Source organism: Scyliorhinus canicula, chromosome 3, assembly GCF_902713615.1.
Source record: "Scyliorhinus canicula chromosome 3, sScyCan1.1, whole genome shotgun sequence".
Taxonomy (NCBI): Eukaryota; Metazoa; Chordata; class Chondrichthyes; order Carcharhiniformes; family Scyliorhinidae; genus Scyliorhinus; species Scyliorhinus canicula.
In genome coordinates this window covers 117,602,442-117,625,063 of record NC_052148.1, presented here as the reverse complement: position 1 = coordinate 117,625,063, position 22,622 = coordinate 117,602,442, and the positions used below count along the sequence as shown (strand labels likewise).

At 44.0% G+C, this 22,622-nt stretch overlaps 1 protein-coding gene across 3 annotated transcripts; it reads left to right on the top strand.

Annotated features, from left to right (window-relative positions):
- Positions 1 to 54: 54 nt before the first annotated feature.
- Positions 55 to 21,249, top strand: paics (phosphoribosylaminoimidazole carboxylase, phosphoribosylaminoimidazole succinocarboxamide synthetase). Of its 3 annotated transcripts, none has more exons than XM_038791128.1 (10): positions 55 to 131; positions 517 to 552; positions 893 to 1,090; positions 1,173 to 1,351; positions 4,710 to 4,889; positions 6,180 to 6,293; positions 8,612 to 8,695; positions 14,131 to 14,311; positions 18,661 to 18,819; positions 20,974 to 21,249. In XM_038791128.1, exons 2-10 carry the CDS (start codon positions 537 to 539, stop codon positions 21,132 to 21,134), a joined length of 1,272 nt encoding a protein of 423 aa, XP_038647056.1. In that variant the 5' UTR covers positions 55 to 131; positions 517 to 536; the 3' UTR covers positions 21,135 to 21,249. The 3 variants fall into 3 exon arrangements, with proteins under 3 accessions (XP_038647056.1, XP_038647057.1, XP_038647058.1); XM_038791129.1 differs by lacking the exon at positions 55 to 131 and adding an exon at positions 182 to 292; XM_038791130.1 differs by lacking the exon at positions 55 to 131 and adding an exon at positions 190 to 209.
- Positions 21,250 to 22,622: the final 1,373 nt, after the last annotated feature.

Here is a 22,622-nt window from a genome sequence, read left to right as displayed (position 1 = left end):
ATTTTTGATAACGACCTTTTGCTCCCCCTTGCCTGCGTCTTATTTTGGTACGTCTCATTTAAAATCCGGAACGTTCTAAAGCGGAACGCGCGGCAGTTGGGAGCGCGAGAATCGGGAGTCGAGTTGGAGAGGTATGGAGGGGGGGAAAGGTGGCATCTGCACACGCGGAGGCGGCGCCCCGGGGGATAGCGGGGAGTGAGGAGCGCCAGGTATCCGCGCGGGGGGAAGAGACAGGCTGAAGACTCCCGGGAAGCGCACAGTGAACTGCCGATTTGCAAGTCAATTACAGTCTGTATGTGTTTGAGTTGCACGGTCCCTGAAACCTCTCTGCATTTGCTGCTGTTGATAAATGTGCTAATAATACAATGGCGAGGTTTCACTGAGATATGTCCTCGTACACACCCCGCACCAGGACTGGGAATTGATTTGTGTGGAGAGTGAAATGAACGATTTTATTTTAAGTTTGTACGGTGCAACGTTTTGATGTTTTTAAAATACTCTTCCTTTTGGTTTTAGATTTATAAAGTCTTCCTAAGATGGAGAAAGTTGGGGGTGAGTGAAATTAAAAGTTTTCTCTTTAGACTACTTGGTACTAGATCATGTTTCACCGCCACCACATTTTGGAAGGCTTTCCCAAATTATTTTCTCCCTGTTTAAAATCTCTTCACGATTGCTTTCTGAACATTGTGTGGTGCGATTATTGCATAATGTTGCTAGATCAGATCAGATCAGACCTGACCCTCTACTGTTACAGCAACTGTTTAGATCACTTATTTTGGTGAACCTGGGACTGTGCTGCGCCTTGTGTTAAAACATGATTTTCTTTTTGTATCTGTTCACTTGAGTGAAAATTGAATGCTTGATACCTTTTCTATATTAAATGTCCCTTCAGAATTGAAAATTGGCAAAAAATTGAATGAAGGGAAGACCAAGGAAGTGTATGAACTACTGGGCTGTCCAGGACAAGTATTGATTCAGTCCAAGGACCAGATTACAGCTGGCAATGCAGTAAGGAAAGATCAGATGGTGGGCAAGGCTGCAATATCGACCAAAACCACTGTTTCGATCTTCAAATTACTTCAGGATGCTGGTAAGACTTTACTACTGGTCTTTTTGAAGTGGTGAAACTTTTGGAGTATTCATATTAATATATATATATATTTTTTTTAAAGGCATAAAAACTGCATTTGAAAAGCAGCACAGTGAAACCGCATTTGTGGCAGCTAACTGTCAAATGATTCCTATTGAATGGGTTTGCAGAAGAATTGCTACTGGTTCTTTTCTGAAGAGAAACCCTGGTGTAAAAGAAGGATACAAGTTCTGCCCTCCAAAGTTGGAGATGTTTTTTAAGGTAGCTGTAACAGTTAATCTTTATCAATTTTCACTCACTGGGTCACAATCCTAAAATGCTCTTCTTACTGGCACTGTGGGTGCACCTACAACACATGGTATTGGAGGGCAGCACATCACTGCTTGAGGGTAATTAGTGATGGGTAATAAATGCTGGCATAACTAGTGAAACATCACCTGCATGAATTTTTTTCTAAATGTTGAATACGCTGTTTTTATTCTAGTTGAATGAAGGAACATTGTGAAACAAGTCCTCTTGAAACCACTGATCACCTCTCCTTCATCGCCCCCATAGATATTCCACCTTATTCCCCAGTGGTGTTGTCACTGGACTGGTGACCTAGGGTAATACTCTGGGGACCTGGGTTCAAATCCCACCATGGCAGGTGGTAGGAACTCAATCCATGAACATCTAGAATTAAGTGGTTTGTCAGTTGTTTTTTTAATTTAAAAACAGCTGGTTCACTAATATCCTTTAGGAAAGGAAATCTCAGGCAGCATGGTGGCACAGTGGTTAGCATTGCTGCCTACGGCACTGAGGACCCGGGTTCGAATTCCGGCCCTGGGTTACTGTGTGTGGAGTTTGCACATTCTCCCCGTGTTTGCGTGGGTTTCACCCCCACAACCCAAAAGATGTGCAGGGTAGGTGGATTGGCCATGCTAAATTGCCCCTTATTTGGAAAAAATAATTGGGTACTCTAAATTTATTTTTAAAAAAGGAAAGGAAATCTGCAGTCCTCGCCTGGTCTGGCCTACATGTGGCTCCAGATCGTGACAATGTGGTTGACCATAAATAGCCTAGCAAGCCACTCCGTTATATCAAAACTGCTACAAAGTCTAAAAGGAAAGAAACCGGATGGACCACTCAGAATCAACTTTGGCAAACCCAGCCCTTTCGGTCCTTTTAAAGTACTCCTTTAGTACTTTTAACATCTGGGGGCTTGTGCCAAAATTGGGACAGCTGTCTCACAGCCCAGTCAAACAACAGCCTGTGATAGTCATAATCACTGAATCATACTTTACCTATTTCAGACACCACTGGGTATGTCAGGCCATACCCAGCAGAGGTGGTATACAGTTGAGAGGGAGTTGCCCTGGACGTCCTCAACATCAACTTCGGACTGCATGAAGTCTCATGGTTTCAGGTCAAATATGGGAAATGAAACCTCCTGCTGGTTACTATGTACTGTCAACTGATGTATCAATACTCCTCCCATGTTAAACACCACTTCGAGGAAATGCGTAGGGTGGCACGGGAATGTGCTCTTTCGTGACCTGCTCTCTGCCTCGCTTCAGGCAGGAAGATTACAATGAATTTTTTTTTAAAAACCTTCTGCATCAGCGTGTTAACGTCAGGCGGAGGCAGTGCTTCTCGCGTGGTTCTGCGCATGCACATTGATAATCGGTGACGCATGTGCAGTGTGCCTGTAATTTTTTTGTATGGTCGCAGCTATCATTTTCAAAGACGCTCTCAACCAGCATTGTTAAAAGCCAGCTACTGCGGTTGTTGCGTGCAAATTTGCACGATTGGGAATGATGCGACAGACAGCTCCGTGACATGCCCGCATGTCGTGACCCCCACTTTGAAAATGCCTGCTCCAGAACTTGCACCCCTAGCCAAGTTGTTCCAGTACAGCTACAACACTAGCAACTACCTGGCAATGTAGGTATGTCCTGTAAACAGCAGGACAAACCCAACCCGGTTAATTATCGCCCTATCCGTTTACTCTCAACAGAGTGATGAAAGGGGGTCATCAACTTTGTTATGAAGTGGCACTTAGAAATAACCTGCTCACTAATGATCAGTTTGAGTTCCGCAAGGGTCACTCAGCTCCTGACCACATTACAAACATCGGTAAAAGCTGAGCTCAAGAAGTGAGAGTGACTGCCCTTGACATCAATTCAACAGTTGATCAAGTATGGCATCAAGGAGCCCAATTAAAACTGGAGTCAATGGGAATGAGGGGAAAACTCTCCACTGGTTGGAAATGATAGAATTTACAGTGCAGCAGGAGGCCATTAGGCCCATCGAGTTTGCATTGGCCGTTTGAAAGAGCACCATACTTAAGCCCACACATCCACCCGCCCAGTTACCCCACCTAACCTTTTTTGGACACTAAGGTCAATTTGGCATAGCCAGTCCACATGGTGGACTGCGGGAGGAAACTGGAGCATGCGGAGAAAATCCATGCAGATGCTGGGAGAACGTGCAGACTCCGCACAGTGACCCAAGCTGGGAATCGAACTTGGGACCCTGAAGTTGTGAAGCAACAGTGCTAACCACAACACCCCTGGAGCTGTGAAGCAACAGAGCTAACCACAACACCCCTATCTCGAAGATGGTAGTGGTTGTTGGAGATCAGCCATCTCTGACCTGGGACATCACTGTAGGAGTTCCTCGAGGTAGTGTCCTGGGCCCAACCATCTTGAGCTGCTTCATCAATGACCTCCCTTCCAACATAACATCGGGTGTGGGGATGTTCAGCACCATTTGCTACTCCTCGGACACTGAAGCAGTCCACATGCAAATGCAGCAAGACCTGGACAATATCCAGGCTTGGGCTGACAAGTGGCAAGTAAAATTGCCTGCCACTTTTGTGGCATGAATGCCCATCTCCTATAAGAGAATCAAACCTTTGCCACTTTACATTCAATAGCATCCCCATGACTGAACCCCCACCATCAATAGCATGGTTGCCAATGATCAGAAATTGAACTGGACTAGCCATATAAATGCTGTGGATTTTCACAGTAACTTCATTGCAGTGTTAATGTAGGCCTACTTGTGACAAAACATATTACATGCACTGCAGGAACTCACCAAGGCTCCTTCAGCAGCACCTTCCACAACCAGTACCATCTACAAGGATAAGGGCAGCAGATACATGGGAGCAGCACCACCTAAGAGGCTTCCCTCCAAGTCACTCGTCATTCTGATTTGGAAATATATCACCGTTCCTTTGCTGGGTCAAAATCCTGGAACTCTCTCTCTCTCTCTTTCTAATAGCGCAGTGGCTGTATCTACACCACATGGACTGTAGTGGTTCAAGAAGGCTTCGTGACGCCATCTTCTCATAGGCAATAAATGCTGGCCTAACCAAAAACAAAACATTTTTGATAGATTTAAAATATGAACTCCTCTGGTCCTGCACACACTCTGAATTGTGCCACTAAACCTATATTGCCTTTGCCTAAATTTTGCAATGTGTCGCTGGAATGGCCTGGAACCCATGACCTGAGTTGGGTGTGAATGCTACCAACTGAGCCAAAGATAACACTTGGGTGAATAAAATATTGTTGAACTGCTTGTATTTCCTTACAACATATTACCTATCAAATCACACACATTTGTCTTTTAGGATGATGCTAATAATGACCCACAATGGTCTGAAGAACAACTGATTCAAGCTCAGTTTAACTGTGGGGGACTGCAGATTGAACGGTGCGAAATGGATATCATGAATCGTTCCACTTTGGCTGTGTTTGAGATACTGGAGAAATCTTGGGCAACTCAAGACTGTACACTTGTGGATATGAAAGTAAGTGGTTATCTTCACCTGTTACAGACAGGATGGAGGTCAATTTAAACTGCTCTGACTTCCCCGCTCTCTACGAGTCTAAACAGGAGTTTTGTTGACACGATTTTCTTTCCCCCAACCCCTAAATTTGGAGAGTTCCAATCTTCTGTGAAAAATTTGCATAGAAAACTCAAGGCAAGGTAAAACAAAAAGGGTTGGTTTATTTTTATACACACACATGCGCACATATACATGCAGGAGGAAAAAGGGCTGGTTTATTTTTCTATACACCATACATGTGGGAGGGTTTCACAATGTTCTTTCGCAGTTGCATAATAAATGGGGGATAAAGAAGAGGGTTCACGGCACAACCACAATAAAATACAAGTTAGGAGTTTGCGTGTGTCCAGAGTCAAAAGTCAAATGAATATTCTATTAGAGGGGAAGTTGGCTGATTGTAAGGTAATCCTGTCCCAGAAGCAAGATTTTCACAATGTGAGAAAGCACATAAACTGAGAGGCACGAGGTTCCAGCTGTTTTTTTGATGAGGGCTAGAATTCTTTCTACTGCCTCCTATTTGATGGCCATGGAGCTTAACAGCATAAAAAGAGGCCTGCATGCACGACACAAGACTCCAAAAACAATACTCGCGATTCTGCAATGCAAGCGATTACTCAGATGGCAGAGGAAACGTTGTAAGGACACTCTGGAAAAACTCCCTATATAAATGCAACCGACACATGGGAATCACTTATCTTGGAATGCACGAGCTGGAGAAAAAGCATTCCCGAAAGGAACATAGGGTGAAGCACGCGGAGGCCAAGTATAAACAGCAAAAAGAGTGCAGGATCCAGAGAGTCCCACCCACCCACCTCGAGCATCGCCTGCCAAACCTGTGGCAGAGTCTGCGGATAAGGGATTGGACTATTCAGCCACTGCAGAACCCACCTCCCTGGAGTAGAAGCAAGTCATCCTCGACACTGAGGTACTGCCCAAGAGAAGGTCACCAATATTAGAGACTAGGACCTGTGAACTGTTTTCTGTTCAAAGCTTGGGCCATTGTGTTAGCTTAGTTGGAATGTTGTGATACAAGGTGCCTTTTTTCATTTTGTTTTAGGTGTTTTCTTGTTTGAGCATGTGACCAGCTGGAGCCATCTTGTCTGCTCAACAATTGTCCATTTTTAAAAAGCACAAAAAAGACTTTATAAAGTAGTCCAACTGACAAATGTACAATACATATTCCTTCATATCTCAACCATGATAAATTACGTTGACTGGATGTGACCCATTGTTTTTGTTTTTTTTTACTAGGTGGAATTTGGAGTTTGTGCTTCTACCAAGGAGATTTTACTTGCTGATGTCATTGACAATGACTCATGGAGACTGTGGCCTTTGGGGGATCGAAAACTGCAAAAGGACAAACAGGTTTGTGTTTAGGCACTTGAATGGGTCGAGTTTTAACTCTGGATGGGAGGGAATCCCCCACAAGAGTTTGAATGTGAGACTTGGACCTGAGTAATATTTGGCAGATCTTTTTTCCCTAAAACCAGGGATAGGATAGGATATTGAATTCAAAGGAGTTCAAGACATCTGTCTCCCAATGAAACAGTCCGGTGCCCAGTGTAATTTTGGTTGTTAGGGAAGGGTTTAAATGGAACCTTCAGCTGGGAGGGAAAGGCTAGATTTGAAATGACCCGAGTCCAGTTCCTGGCCTAGTGGGGATATCTTGAAAGATACCATAAATAGACTTACCGTAGCTTATTCTGGCCACTCTGCTATCTCCCTTGGGTCTGGTTTGGCATTATGTAGGCTTCTCCTTCGGACCCTTCCTGGAGCCCAACAATTCTCAAGTTCTGCCGGTGGGACCTATTCTCTAGGTCCTCTACCTTCTCCACGAGCTTCTTCTGCTGGTCTCTCAGCATTCCCACCTCCAACTCCACCGCAGTCTGATGTTCCTCCTGCTCAGCCAGTGCCTTCTCCACCTTCTGGATCGCCCGATCTTGGGTGTCCAATCTAAGCTCCAGCCGCTCAATCGACTCTTTTATCGGGTCCAAGCAGTCCCGTTTCTGCTCAGCAAAGCCTTCCTGAATAACTTGCATCAGCTGCTCCATTGACCACTGGGTCGACAAACCAGAGATCCGGTCCTCCACCATGCTGTCTCCCACTGCAGCTTCAGCCCAAGCCTTCTGTCTTTTTGTTTCTGCCTTTATGAGCACTTGGAACATAAGAACTAGGAGAAGGAGTAGGCCATCTGGCCCCTCGAGCCTGCTCCGCCATTCAATGAGATCATGGCTGATCTTTTGTGGACTCAGCTCCACCTTCCGGCCCGAACACCATAACCCTTAATCCCTTTTTTCTTCAAAAAACTATATCTTTACCTTAAAAACATGTAATGAAGGAGCCTCAACTGCTTCACTGGGCAAGGAATTCCATAGATTCACAACCCTTTGGGTGAAGAAGTTCCTCCTAAACTCAGTCCTAAATCCACTTCCCCTTATTTTGAGGCTATGTCCCCTAGTTCTGCTTTCACCCGCCAGTGGAAACAACCTGCCCGCATCTATCCTATCTATTCCCTTCATAATTTTAAATGTTTCTATAAGATCCCCCCCTCATCATTCTAAACTCCAACGAATACAGTCCCAGTCTACTCAACCTCTCCTCATAATCCAACCCCTTCAGCTCTGGGGTTAACCTAGTGAATCTCCTCTGCACACTCTCCAGTGCCAGTACGTCCTTTCTCAAGTAAGGAGACCAAAACTGAACACAATACTCCAGGTGTGGCCTCACTAACATCTTATACAATTGCAACATAACCTCCCTAGTCTTAAACTCCATCCCTCTAGCAATGAAGGACAAAACTCCTCCTTAATCACCTGTTGCACCTGTAAACCAACCTTCTGTGACTCATGCACTAGCACACCCAAGTCTCTCTCTGCACAGCGGCATGCTTTAATATTTTATCGTCCTTCTCTCCATGCACCAATGTGGGAATTCCGTACACAATTGCTCCGGTAGAAAATCCGGGGGGAAATTCCAACCCGAGCGGGAGTCACCAAAAGTGCGACATGCTCCTTCATAGCTGCCACCAGAAGTCTCTTTAGCGTTTCTTATGACTACCAAGGATGTTTGTTTGTTTTTTTGAGTGAAGAAACCAGTTTGCTTCTTGGGTCAACTTCAGATGAGCTGTTTTGCTGAACAAGATCAGCATTCTCCTTGGTTTAGATGTGTTCAAGAACTGACATCCAAACCCAGGTAGGTTGCAAATGCTTCCTGGAAATGGGACCTACTGATGATCCTACCATAAAATATTTTTTCCATTGCATGACCAACCGAGACTGGCTTCCAATAGCTGTTTGCACATATTCACTGGCTAACAGATGCAGCCTATTTTTTTACATTTTAAAATACCTCTCCCATGGCGAGTATATTTGATAACTTCTATACAACTTTGTACAAAATTTGACCATTTTAGATGCTTGCAGGTAATAGTTCTACATAATTTTGAATCTCTGATTTATAACTGTCAATATTGTTCATTCATAAAACCTATGTCAAAATATATGGTTTTCACTATTTTTGGCAACATTATGTAACCCTAGATGTTTCCTAACTTCAGCCTTGGTTTATTGTACACCAATAACATTTTTTAAAAATTGTGTTGCTGAAATTAGCCACTGATTTGCATAGATAGAGACTGCCATTTTGTGAGTTAAAGTTGCTGGTCTTCAATATTTTTTCTTCAGGTTTATCGTGATCTCAAAGAAGTGACTCCTGAAGCTATGCAAATGGTCAAGAAAAACTTTGAGTGGGTGGCAGAAAGAGTGCAGGTATTATTAAACCCAAAGTTACATCACTGCAATTACTATGGCTCATGAGTACAGTAAACCTTGTTATCCAGCACTCCCACCAGGAATTCTCCTGTAACAGGAATTTCTGATAGCTTGGTTTTTATAAACTGATCACTTTCCGTGTTCAAATACATTCTTTTTAAAATATGTTTTATTCCCCTTTTTCACATTTTCTCCCTAATTTACACCCAACAATAAACAATCAGTAACGAATGTAATGTCAATCCCCATATCGATAACGATTCCATCCTCCCACCAAACCTCAAACATTGGCCCGCATGTTAACATAAACAAATGACAGACAAGAATCACCCATAATCACCATTAACACATACTGTTTTCCCCACCTCCCTAATGTTGGACATAATCCAGTTCTCGAAAGTTCATAATGAATAACGTTCATGAATTGTGGAACCCCTCCATCCTTCCCCTCAGTTCGAATTTGACCTTTTCAAGCATCAGGAATTCCAGCAGGTCCCCATGCCAGGGAACAGTGGAAACTCCAGCCTAACAGGATCCACCTTCGGGTGATCAACGAGGTGAAGGCTACAACATCTGCCTCCGTGCCCATTTCTAACCCCGACTGGTGCGACACCCCGAATATGGCCTCCTGAGGGCCCAGGTCCAGTTTCATGTGCACCACTTACACTAAAAACCTCCTTCCACTAATCCTCCAGTTTTGGACAGGACCAAAACATGAACGTAGTTTTCTGCCCGCAATGTTCACACACATCTTCTACCCCCTCCGAGCCGGCTCATCCTCACCCTTGTAAGGTGAGTTATATATACCGCCTTCAGCTGTATCAGCCCTAACCCCCCTCACAAGGTGGAGGCGTTTACCTTCCAGAGCACCTCACACCAGAGCCCCTGCTCCATATCGTCTCCCAACTCTTCCTCCCACTTTGCCTTGATCCCTTCTAGTGGTGCCTTCTCCTCCTCTACAATAGCCCTGTAAACTGCCGATACTACCCACTTCAGTCTCCCTGTCGTCAGCACCTCCTCCAGCAATGTGGAAGCCAGCTCTACTGGGAAGCTCTATCTCCTTTCTGGCAAAGTCTCGAACCTGCATGTACTAAATATTTCCCCTGCTCCAGCCCATACTTCGCTCCCAGCTCCTTCAATCCTGCAAAACGACCCCCAAGAAATAAATCTTAGTGTCCTAATTCCTTTCTCCTTCCATTTGAAAATTTCCATCCCACTTCACTGGCTCAAATCTATGGTTCCCTGGCTCCAATCTATGGTTGTTCAAATACATTCTTTCAAAAAAATAATAACAATAGATTGTAAATCTGCAGAACTTGTTCTTGGGCTTTAAATTGAAATTATTGGGTCAGATTTGGTTATTGTGCACCTTGTCTTATATTCAAAGTAGTGTAACTTGTTAATTGGCACCACCCATTCACCAAGTATGCTGGGTAACAAAGATTTTACTGTAGTAAATAACCCACTTTCATGTAGATCTGCATGAATATTGGTATGTAAAAAGTTTCACATTTCCAATTAGTTAGTGTGAGAAGATTATCTTTGGAACCTGCTACAAATGTCATCCACCTTGCTTGCCACTAACTGAGTGAACCAGCTATGCCCCACCTTGGCATAAAACTTGATGCGGAGCTTCCAATCCTGCCGGTCTCTGCTCCTGCCTTGGCGATCTACTACTGAAATTCTCATCCGTGCTTTTTTTTTCACCTCCAGACTCATGTATGCCTTTACTCTTAGCGTGCCTGTCATCTTTCACCACCTTTCATAAACTTCAACTGTTCCAAAACTCTGCTGTCCTTCACCAAATTCAGGCCCATCTCGGTTTGCTTATTAACTCACGTTGGCCCCTAATCTAGCAACAAAATAATTCAGCCTTCTGTTAAACTTCCTTCATGCATTACCCCTCCCTATCTGTAACCGTTTCTGTTTTCAAACCCTTGATGAACCTTCAACTCCAAACTCTTGTGCATTCTCAACATGGAGGAGTACTGATTCATCAGCTGATGGTGGCCGGTACGTGGTAATTAGCAGATTTCCCTGCCCATGTTTAACCTGAAGCCATGAGATTTCATGGGGTCCAGAGTCGATGTTGAGTACCCCAGGGCAACTCCTTCCCGACTGTATATCACTGTGCCGCCGCCTCTGCTTGGTCTGTCCTGCCGGTGAGACAGGACATACTCAGGAATGGTGGCTGCACATTCAGCTATCCAAAAACTATCCTCTGCAGTTCCTTCCCATCTCCCTCTTTAACCAAGCTTCTAGTCACCCTCCTAACACCTCCTGTGACTGTTTTTCCTTTGGCTCAAGATGGAAGGTCTGACAAACATCCCCATCCTCCGTGATGGGGGAGTCCAGTACATCATATGGGGAGTCAGTGGTATTGTCACTGGACTAGTAATCCAAAGACTCCGGATAATGATCTGGAGATCCGGCTTCGAATCCCACCACGGCAGGTGGTAGAATTTTAACTCAATAAAATATCTGGAATTAATGATGTAAATTGTCGTTTTAAAAAAAAAAAAATCTGGTTCACTAATATCCTTTAGGGAAGGAAATCTGCCATCCTTACCTGGTCTGGCCTATATGGGACTCCAGCCCCACAGCAATGGCCTAAATGCCCTCTGAAATGGCCCAGCAATCCACTCAGTTGTATTCAACCGCTACAAAAACACACAAAAGAAATAAAACCGGACAGGCCATCCGGCATCGAGCCAGGCACCGGAAACAACGGCAAACTCAGCCCTGTCGACACTGCAGAGTCCTCCTTAACTAACATCTGGAGGCTTGTGCCAAAGTTGGGAGAGCAACATCACAGATTAGTTGAACAACAGGCTGACATAGTCATACTCACAGTATCATACCTTTCAGACAGTATCCCAGACAGCACGATTACCATTCCTGAGTATGTCCTGTCTCACCGGCAGGACAGACCAAGCAGAGGCGGCGGCACAGTGATATACAGTCGGGAAGGAGTTGCCCTGGGGTCCTCAACATCGACTCTGGACCCCATGAAATCTCATGGCTTCAGGTTAAACATGGGCAGGGAAATCTGCTAATTACCACGTACCGGCCACCATCAGCTGATGAATCAGTACTCCTCCATGTTGAATATAACTTGGAGGAAGCACTGAGGGTGGCAAGAGCTCTGTGTGGGGGACTTCAGTGCCAATCACCAAGCGTGGCTTGGTAGTACCACCACAGACAGAGCTGGCCGGGTCCTAAAGGACATAGCTGCTAGACTGGGACTGCAGCAGGTGGTAAGGGAACCAACAGGGAAAAAACATACTTGACCTTATCCTCACCAATCTGCCTGCTGCAGATGCATCTGTCCATGACAGTATCAGTAGAAGTGACCACTGTACAGTCCTTGTGGAGACATTACTACCAAGCCAGGGAATCCATCCTGGTTCAATGAAGAGTGCAGGAGAGCATGCCAGGAGCAACACCAGATAAACCGAAAAATGAGGTTTCTACCTGGTGAAGCTGCAACTACTTGTGTGCCAAGCAGCAAGTAATAGACAGCTAAGCGATTCTACAACCATCAGATCTAAGTTCTGCTGTTCTGCCATATCCAACCGTGAATGGCGGTGGACTATTAAACAACTCACTGGAGGAGGAGGCTTAATGATGGAAGAGCCCAGCACGTATGTGCAATAGATAAGGCTGGGGCATTCGCAGCAAACTTCAGCCAGAAGTGCTGAGTGGATGATCCATTTCGGTCTCCTCCAGAGGTCCCCAGCATCACATGTCAGTCTTCAGCCAATACGATTCACTCCTCATGATATCAAGAAATGACTGACGGTACTGCAGAGGCAGAGTCCTGACAGTATCCCGGCAATAGTACTGAAGACTTCTGCTCCAGAACATTCCGCGTCCCTAGCCAAGCTGTTCCAGTACAACACTGGCATCAATCCAGCAAACTGGAAAATTGCCCAGGTATGTCCTGTACATGCACAACAGGACAAATCCAACCCGGCAATCTTTGATGGATTTTGCATCGAAGAGCCCAAGCAAACCTGCAAGTTGGTGGGAATTGGGGATGGGGGCACTCCACTGATTGGAGTCATACCTCGTGCAAAATAAGATGTTTGTGGTTGTTGGTGATCAATCATTACTGCAGCAGTTTCAGGGTAGTGTCATTGGCCCAATTATATTAGCTGCTTCCATCAATTGCCTTCCTTCCATTATGAGGTAAGAAATGGGAATGTGTAGTTCAGCATCATTTGAGACGACTCGGTTCCTAAAGCGGTGCATGTCCAAATGCAAAGACCTGGACAATAACCAGGCATGGACTGGCAATTGGCAGGTAACCAGTGCAAGGCAATGACCAACTCCAACAAGAGAGAGAGAGAATCAAACTATCATCCCATGACATTCAGTGGTATTATCTTCGCTGGATCCCCACTATCAACCTCCTGAGGGTTTCCCATTCACTAGAAACTAAACTGGACTAGCCATATCACTACTGTGGCTACGAGAGCAGGTCTGGCTAGGAGTTCTACAGCACACAACACGCCTCTTGACTCCCAAAGCCTGTCCATCATCCATCACTTACTAGGTTCAAGTCAGAAGTGCAATGGAAACACTCACCTGGATGAATGCAGCTCCGGCAAGAAGTCTGGCAACATCCAGTACAAAACAACTGCTTAATTGGCATCCCATCCACAAACATTTACTTTTTCATCACCAATGCACAATAGCAGCAGTGTGTACCATCTACAAGTTGTGCTGCAGGAGCTCACTTAAGTGTTTTAGAAGGACAAGGGCAGCATGTTGCTGGTTCAAAATCTTCCCTAACAACACTATGGCTGTACTTGCGCCACTGGGACTGCAGCGGTTCAAGAAGACTGCCCATCATAGCCTCAAGGGCAATAAATGCTGGCCTAGCCAGTGAAGCCCACATCCGTTAAATTTAATTTTTAAAATGACTTAAAGCACTGAATAAAACTTGCTGAGAGTTGGGCGAAGTCTCCATTTTGAATATCTCCAAGTAGGGTGGCACGGTGGCGCAGTAGTTAGCACTGCTGCATCACCGCACCGAGGACCCGGAACACGGTCCATGTGGAGTTTGCACATACTCCCATGTCTGCGTGGGTCTCACCCCCACAACCCAAAGATGTGCAGGGTTGGTGGCTTGACCATGCTAAATTGCCTCTAAATTGGAAAATAAATGAATTGTGTATTCTAAATTTAAAAAATAAATAAAATTTGAATATCTCAAAGATAGGGTTATACTTTTTTTAAATTCCTACCCTTTAGTTCCAACCTGGAAGATAGTTGCACCTTGCTCAGTCCACGTAGTTATGTCTGGACTGTGCCACAATGTTGTCTATGTTGCAATGGTTGGGTAGTTTTGGTGCATGCGCCTACATCTGCTGGGAGCTTTAAACATCAAATTATTGACTTTTCTATTTGTTTAAATACCTGTCCAGGACCTGTTGGTGACAATGACCTCTGGAAGAGTGGTGGTTATTATGGGATCCCGCAGTGATCTTGACCACAGCCAGAAAATTAAGCAGGCCTGTGCAAATTATGGTATACCATGTGAATTGCGTGTTTCATCTGCTCACAAAGGAACTGATGAAACACTAAAGATTAAAGCAGAATATGAAGGTAAGCAGAGGATTGGGAAATGTACATATATAGTTAATATAGTTTTGGCATTTGTGGGCCAAATGTGTTGGTTCCTTTAGTAAATGTAAATGAAACTCTGTTGCTGTAGAAAGAAAGACAATATTTTTTAATTGGTTGCTTTCAAGAGATGGGAATCCTTGGGAAAATAACTTATCTTAATTTACCCTGAACCATCCCTGAAATAATTGTTGGACCGTCTTCGCTTTGTGTACTTTTTCAGTAAATTTCAAATTGCTGTCTGCAGTGGCACTTTCTCAAAGCACATTTCTGAAGTCTCTTTCGTCTCTTTCCCCCCACCCCACTCATTCTCCACAAGTGTGTCCTAGAACAAGATATCTGCAGCCTTTATCTCTACATAATTATTTTTAAAACTGCTTTTGCTCACCAACTTCCGACAATGCCTTTTTCCCCTCCTCCTGTCCCATGTTTCAAAAGGCGGAATTTAATGGAAAGATTTGCAGTGAGTTTCCTGCTGATGAGTTCCCCACCACTATCAGACAACATTAGTTAGTTTTTTTGGGGCCCTGGGAAGTTTCTCACTGGTTTAGCCCACGGTTAGATATTTTTTCAGGACTGGGTAGCTGAACTCCGAGATTGGGCTGCCATTTTGAAACCTACTTGGGTGTGTGCTGTTTGGCCACGCCCCTTTGGGCGGGATTCTGAGTTTGACACCTCACAGGACTTGTATATACGCGAGGTGTAAAGGCTGCCAGGAAGCCCGTGGGAGGCCTCTCTGCAATGTGCTCTCGCTCGAGTTACATGCAGCTGGTAGATTGCGCCCATTGTGTGAATCTAGCTGACGGAAATTTTTCGATGTACAGATTTGTGCGCTGCAATGATGCTTTGTGAACCTTCTGACAACATTTACTTTCGTTACCTAAATTTGTTTGCTTGCATGTTTATCATGTTTTTTGTCTCACTCTTTATTCCTGCAAGACTCTGTTCCTTTCAGTTGAATATTTGAGAAACATTTCTACATGTTTCTTCAGTGATGTACTCAAAAGTTTGTTTCCTGGTTTCTTCTAGTTCTATTTTCCTGTATTATCTAAGAGCTAACATTTACATTTGAGAGAAAAATGCAAAACTAACTGGGTTTGGTATTCTTCATGCCTAAACTAGATTGAGAAGAAATGCTCCCAATTTCTTTATACTTGTACGGGAGATGGTGGTGTAGTGGTAATCTAGTAATGCAGAGATTCAGGCTAATGTTCCAGGGGACAAGAGTTCAAATGGGTAGCACAGTGGTTGGCACTGTTACTTCACGTGGACCTGGGTTCGATTCCCGGCTGTCTGTGTGGAGTCTGCACGTTCTCCCGTGTCTGCATGGGTTTCCTCTGGGTGCTCCAGTTTCCTCCCACAAGTCTCGAAAGATGTTGGGTGAATTGGACATTCTGAATTCTCCCTCCGTGGACCCGAACAGGTGCTGGAGTGTGGTGACTAGAGGATTTTCACAGTAACTTCATTGCAATGTTAATGTAAGCCTACTTGTTACACTAATAAAGATTATTAAAAAAATGTAACTTTCAAAGCTTGAATATGTCTATAACATCACCCTAAGCTGTCTCCAGTATAACATTTTCAGCCTCTTAGGACTATCTGTTTATTTGCCCTTCACTGCATCTTCCCAATATATCTCAATGCGGTACTCATTTTGGACTTACGCTCACCTTCTGGGCTGCTCAGCTTTTTTTTCAGTTCCAATTGGTTCATAAAGCAAAACAATTAGTGCGCATAGTTAAACATATTGCCTGCAATATAGATTAAATAAATGCTAGACTTTTTTTCTTAAAATACAAGCTTGATGTGTATTGGGTGCCTTAACTTTCCATACTTGATCTATTTGAAAATGAAAATCGCTTATTGTCCCGAGTAGGCTTCAATGAAGTTACTGTGAAAAGCCCCTAGTCGCCACATTCCGGCGCCTGTCCGGGGAGGCTGGTACGGGAATCGAACCGTGCTGCCGGCCTGCTTGGTCTGCTTTAAAAGCCAGCGATTGAGCGATTTCCAGCTGGGACACCAGACTGGATTTGTTTGTAAAAACGGCAGAGCTGGTATACTTAAACAAAAGACATCTTGTTCAGCTAAAAATGTCACATGCAGTGCACAAGATTTCTGGTCTTTGTCATCCTTGTGATTGGTTTGATTAAATTAATTTAGTATAAAGAGGAATATTATCTCCACCGATTCTACACAAGCATGTGACCGGCAATGATCATTGAATTGAATTTTTTTCTTAAAAAGCATTCTTGGCTTTGAGAAAAGTAAGCAAAGTGGGATGCATAGGAAATTTCTCTCTTGAAAGCTTAATAGGGCTTTACTAATTGTATCCCTGTAAGAAGCACTTGGCCTCCCAATTCCATATCAAAGTCGCATTGCTGCAATGCAGAATAGCAAGCTTGTGTTCAAACTGCATTTCTACAATGGTGCAGTTTTGACCATCTGAGATATGTAATCTATGCTCCTTTAATCTGTACTGCTTTTCACCTGGACTAATTACTGATACTACAAGTCTGCAAATAATCCCTTCATCATCGAAGAGTATCCCGGCACATCAGTGCAAAAGGCAAGGCTGAAGCATTTGCAACCATCTTCAGTCAGAAGTGGTGAGTGGATGATCCTCCTCAAGTCCCCAGCATGGCAGTCTTCAGACAATTCTTCTGTTCATTCCATGTAATATCAAGAAATGGCTGAAGGAACTGGATACTGCAAAGGCTACTAACATCGGCCATAGATTTGTTCTCCGGAGGTTGCTGGGCCCCCTAGACAAGCTATTCCAGTTTAACTACAACAGTGTGAGAAAATTGCTTGGGTACGTGCTGTCCACAAAAAGAGGGACAAATCTAACCCAGCCAATTACTGTCCATCGGTCTACTCGATCATCACCAAGGAATGGGAGGGGCTATCTTCGGTGCTGTCAAGCAGCACTTCCCCAGCAATAAGCTGCTTACTAACACCTGGATTGTGTACTACCAGGCCCCCTCAACCTGACTCCTTGCAGCCTTGGGCATTGTCAGAATTTTTCTGAAATCAAGAGACAAGGTGACCCTTGACATTAAGGCAGGATTCCAAGTGTGGCATCAAGGAGTGCCAGCAAACCTTGGATGGAAGGTGGCGCTCTCTGCTGAATGGAATCACGCCTAGCACAAAAGAAGATGGTTGTCGTTTTTGGGGGTCAATCCTATGTCGCAGGACATTGATGCAGGAACTCTTCAGGGTCGTGTCCTTGGCCCAACAACCAGCAGCTTCATTAGTGAACCCCCCTCCATAAAGGTCAGAAATGGGGATGTTTCCTGATGAATGTTCAGTATTGTTCATGATTTAGATACTGAAGCATTCCATGTCCCTATGCGGCATAACATAAGTGGGAAGTAATATTTGTGCCGCACAACTGCCAGATAATGGCTGTCTTCAACGAGGGAATCTAACGACTTCCCCATGACATTCTATGGCATTTTCATCGCTAAATCCCCTCCAACAACATCCTGGGGCTTGCCATTTGACCAAAGAACTGGACCCACCACATAAATACTGGCTAAAAGGGCAGGTCAGAGGCTGGGAATTCTGCAGCAAGTATCTTGCCTCCTGATTCTCCAAAGCCTGTACAAAAGACACAAATCAAATCTGTTGGAATACTCTCCATTTGCCTGGATGAGTAGCTCCAACAACACTCAAGAAGCTACAGCCAGCTTGATTGGCACCCCATCACTACCTTAAGCATGAACTTGCCATGGCTCCTTCAACAGAAACTTTTCAAACCCTTGACCTCGACCACCCAAGGGTACCAGGACATGGTGACCACACGACCTGCAATTTTTCCCTCCAGTCACACACCCATCCTGATTTGGAAACTATATCACTGTTCCTTCACTATAACTAGGTCGAAATTTTGAAACTCCCTTCCTAACAGCATTGTGACTGGAACCGCACCCCATGGACTGCAGCTATTCAAGAATGCAGCTCTCCACCTTCTCGAGGGCAATTAGCGATAGAGGTACATGCTGGTCTAGCAAGCAACACCAATGTCCTGTAAAAATAAAGAGCCAGTCAACACATTCGCAACTCACCTGCTAGTAAATGTCAGTTTCGATATCCAGACTGTTTGATATGGTTTGGGAGGAGACCGAGGAAGGGTGTGATGTTTGTGCTAATTTCAGGTGAGATTCATTCTTCAGCTTTGCAACATTATCTTCCGTTTTTGTACATGGTTAATTCTGCATTTGTAATTGGAATTTCAAGTGGAACATAAATGATTGCAAGTCATTACTTTTTTTTGTCTAGATTGTAATTTAGAGAATCTCCTCTCGCCTCTATTTTTCTTTGAACTTTAGGTGATGGAGTTCGTACTGTTTTTGTTGCTGTTGCTGGCAGAAGTAATGGTTTAGGACCAGTGCTGTCTGGAAACTCCACCTGTCCTGTAATTAACTGTCCTCCCATCTCTGCTGATTGGGGTGCTGAAGATGTTTGGTCATCACTGCGAATGCCAAGTGGTAAGTTGTTGGGATTCCTTAATGCAGTTACTTCCAATTAAATAAAAGCAAATTACTGCGAATGCTGGAATCTGAAATGAAAGAAAAAATGCTGGAAAATCTCAGCAAGTCTGGCAGCATCTGTAGGGAGAGGAAAGAGCTAACGTTTCGACAAAGCTTTGACAAAGAGTCATCGGACTCAGCGTTAGCTCTTTTCTCTCCCTACAGATGCTGCCAGACTTGCTCAGATTTTCCAGCATTTTCACTTCCAATTAAATGATTTATATGTGCCATTTTAATTTAGCAAGCCGAGTACGTAGTTTATTTGACCCTGTTCTTCCCAACCTATATGTCAGACTTGTATGTCCATGATTGTCAAGGTTTTGTGAGTTATGACGCCCTGTCAAGGCAAAGTCTTCACATTAAAATGTAATGTGGTATTACCACCATGCTTGGTGGGATAGACTAAGGGCAGCTCTATCTGTGAGGTGTTACAGGCTTCCAACAGCAGATTGTATGTGACTGCTGGCATTTCTAATTCCTGTTCGCTCCTTGTGTAACAGTTGATTGCTGTGTGATTACGCAGCTTCATGGGATCATCATATACCACAACTTCAACCTGCAACCTGACCTGTACCTCACTCATTGCTCACCCATCAAGCCAGGACAGACCAAACCTGGTTCAATGAGAAGCCCATTTGACTTTGCTGGGCACAGCACCGAGTGACATAGATTAAATGAGGCACCCATCTTGTGAAGCTTCGGCTCAAGACCAAAGCAGCTGTTAATGAAACCAGCTGCATGGTCCCATACCTTTTAGGTCAGAGCAAAACCATGCTGCATAAAGTTTTTAAAAAAAATAATAATTTAGAGTACCCAATTCATTTTTTTTCCAATTAAGGGGCAATTTAGCGTGGCCAGACCACCTAGCCTGCACATCTTTGGGTTGTGGGGGTGAAACCCACGCAAACACTGGGAGAATGTGCGAACTCCACACGGACAGTGATCCAGAGCCGGGACCGAACCTGGGACCTCGGTGCTGTGAGGCAGCAGGGCTATCCCTTTGCGCCAGCGTGCTGCCCACCATGCTGCATAAAGTTGAATTGCAGTCACATAACTAATCACAGCAGGAAATGGCTGCATAAACATCCTCATCCTCAACCAGTATTTAAGTGTGAGGCAATAATAACTTCATTTAGTGCCTTTGGCATTGGGGGGGAACAATAAAAACATAGCCAAGTGCTTTACTGAGGTAGAAAAACAATTGACACAGCCCAAATGAGATATTGGGAGGAATAATTAAAATCTTGGTGGGATTTAAGGAAGGCCCTTAAAGGAGGAGAGAGATGCAAAACAAAATTGAAGAGTAAATTAGTGTGGAACCTGAGCAGCTGATAAGGGTGGCTGAATAAGGAGAAGAATGACGAGAGGCCTGAGTTGGGAAGGGGTTGGAGATTGGGAGAAAGGATTAAGTATAAGAAAGACTGTTTTAAATTGGCTCTGCAAACAATGCTTTCAACGCAGGTTGGTGAGAATAGGCTGAGTTGGTGAAATAGGCTGAGTTAGTGTGGGATAAGTTGTCGGCAGCTTAGTTAGAGGAGCTTAAATTCATAGTGGGTGGTTAACTGGCCAGGAGAATATTGTAACTTGAATGTTTACGGGTTTAGCAGTGATAGACTGATGGCAAAGGTAGAGGTGGGTAATGCTACAAAGCTGTGGGGGGAAAGGGATGTGGGGGGGGGGGGGGGGGGGGGGGAAGTCTTTGTGATGAAGAGAAATATAGGTTTGAGTTCGGGAGCATAATTAGTCAAAATGCGATACAGTAGCATCTAAGCTCCTCATTCATAAAGACTGGTCAAATGTGCCATCAGTAAGTAGCTTGAGAGCTTTGGCACTAACATCCTTACAATAATGTTGAAGGCTTTGTGTTAAAACTAACTGCCTCTTGCCAAACTATTCCGATAGCAAAGGTAACTAGCCTGTAAATTGCCTGGATATATCACATTTACAAAGGGGGACATGTATGATTTGGAAGGTTTAACAGAGCTAAAGTAATCAAAGAAGTCTTCAATTGATATGATCAAGTGGCACCTGCTACAAATGCCAGATGGAAAAGGAGGAAAATTTCAAATTGTTGTTTTTGTAAAAAGTACCATATATTGATTTTTTTTCTAGGTCTTGGCTGCTCTACAGTTCTATTTCCGGAAGCAGCTGCCCTTTTTGCTGCTCAGATCTTTGGCCAGTTTGACCACTTGGTGTGGGCAAAGCTGCGGGCAAACATGTTGAGCACTTGGATCTCCTTGAAGCAAGCTGACAAGCAGTTGAGAAACCTGTGATCTAAAGATTGTATTACATGAGAAGATTCAGCTTTACTCAAATATGCTGTTTTTGAATGAGTGAAGATGGTAATTTTTGAATTAAAAATGTTTGTGCCTATTTGCCTAACTTCAATCATGTCAGTCCATTATTGAATAACACACAATTGTCATATTAACCTAAAGATAAACTTGAATGCTTATAGAATGGACAAGTGACCTTCTTTAGCTCCTTTTGAAAATGTAAGCATTTCTAAACTGTTTGAACAGAAAAGTAGGAGTAGGGCATAGGATCCCTTCAGCCTGCTCCCCCATTCAAGCTGATCATGACTGAACTTGAATATACTCAATACTGGCCTCTTGAGGTGGAGAATTGTAAAGAATCATAAGCCATCCTGATCTCAGTTGAGTGTTTCTTATGACCCACAGTTCTAGACTGTCCAGCCAATGGAAACAGCCTCTCTGGTTCTATGTAAAGTTTTCTTAGTATTTTATACATTTCAAATGGTCACTTCTCATTCTTTTAACTCTAGAAGAGTATAAAACATAGGAGCAGAATTAGGCCATTTGGCCCATCTAGTCTGTTCTGCCATTCAATCATGGCTGATATTTTCTCATCCCCATTCTCCTGCCTTCTCCCCATAACCTCTGATCCCCTTATTAATCAAGAACCTATGTCTTTTAGCTCATTCCACTCTGATTCTGAGGATTGTCTTAAGAGAAATAATCAGGTGAATTATGTTGCACACCCTCAAGTGTAAGGCAAGTATATTTTCCCTTGGGTAAAGAGACCAAAATTCTTGCAAAAGCCCTCTATATTGCAACAGTCTTCCTTACTCTTCTACTGTAACCCTGTTGGAACATGAACAATTTATGGACTGCTGCTCAAAATAAAGTTCTCTTTTGAGATCGTTCTATAATCTAAATAAAGATTTAAATGGATCCTTTAAACTACCATGAGCTTGCTCGATATTTGAAGAATAAAGTGCATAGACTGAAGTGTTAATTATTAAAAAAACAAGTGATTTTTATGTCCTCCAGTACCATTAGCACTGAGGTTGAGTATTTAGAAAAAGTGATTTAGTCTGCATCTGGTGGTTTGTTCTTGACCATTATTACAAAAATATTAATTGTTCATTTCCAAATTGTTCTGTCTAATTGTCAGCATGCTGTCCTGTTCCTGAGATTTATGCTTGGCCCACAAATCTCTGGTTATGTTAAAAGATACATCATTTGTTAATGAGAACAGCTGAATACACTGGGGAGGGTAATTGGGGTGGCGGGAGCAGCAGGAGTCGGCTGACGTACGGAAGTACGATGACTGGAGTTACGCAGCTAGGGGGGGCCCTAGCTGGGGGTGGGTGGGTGGGGGGGTAAAAGAGTGGGGGGATACCGGGTTGCTGCTGGTATGGCCAAGAAGGAGCTGGAGCGTGCAGAGGGGATCAGGATGGCGGTCTGTCGCTGTGGGGAACGGGCTGGGCGGGGGGCATGGGCACGTGGCGGACTACG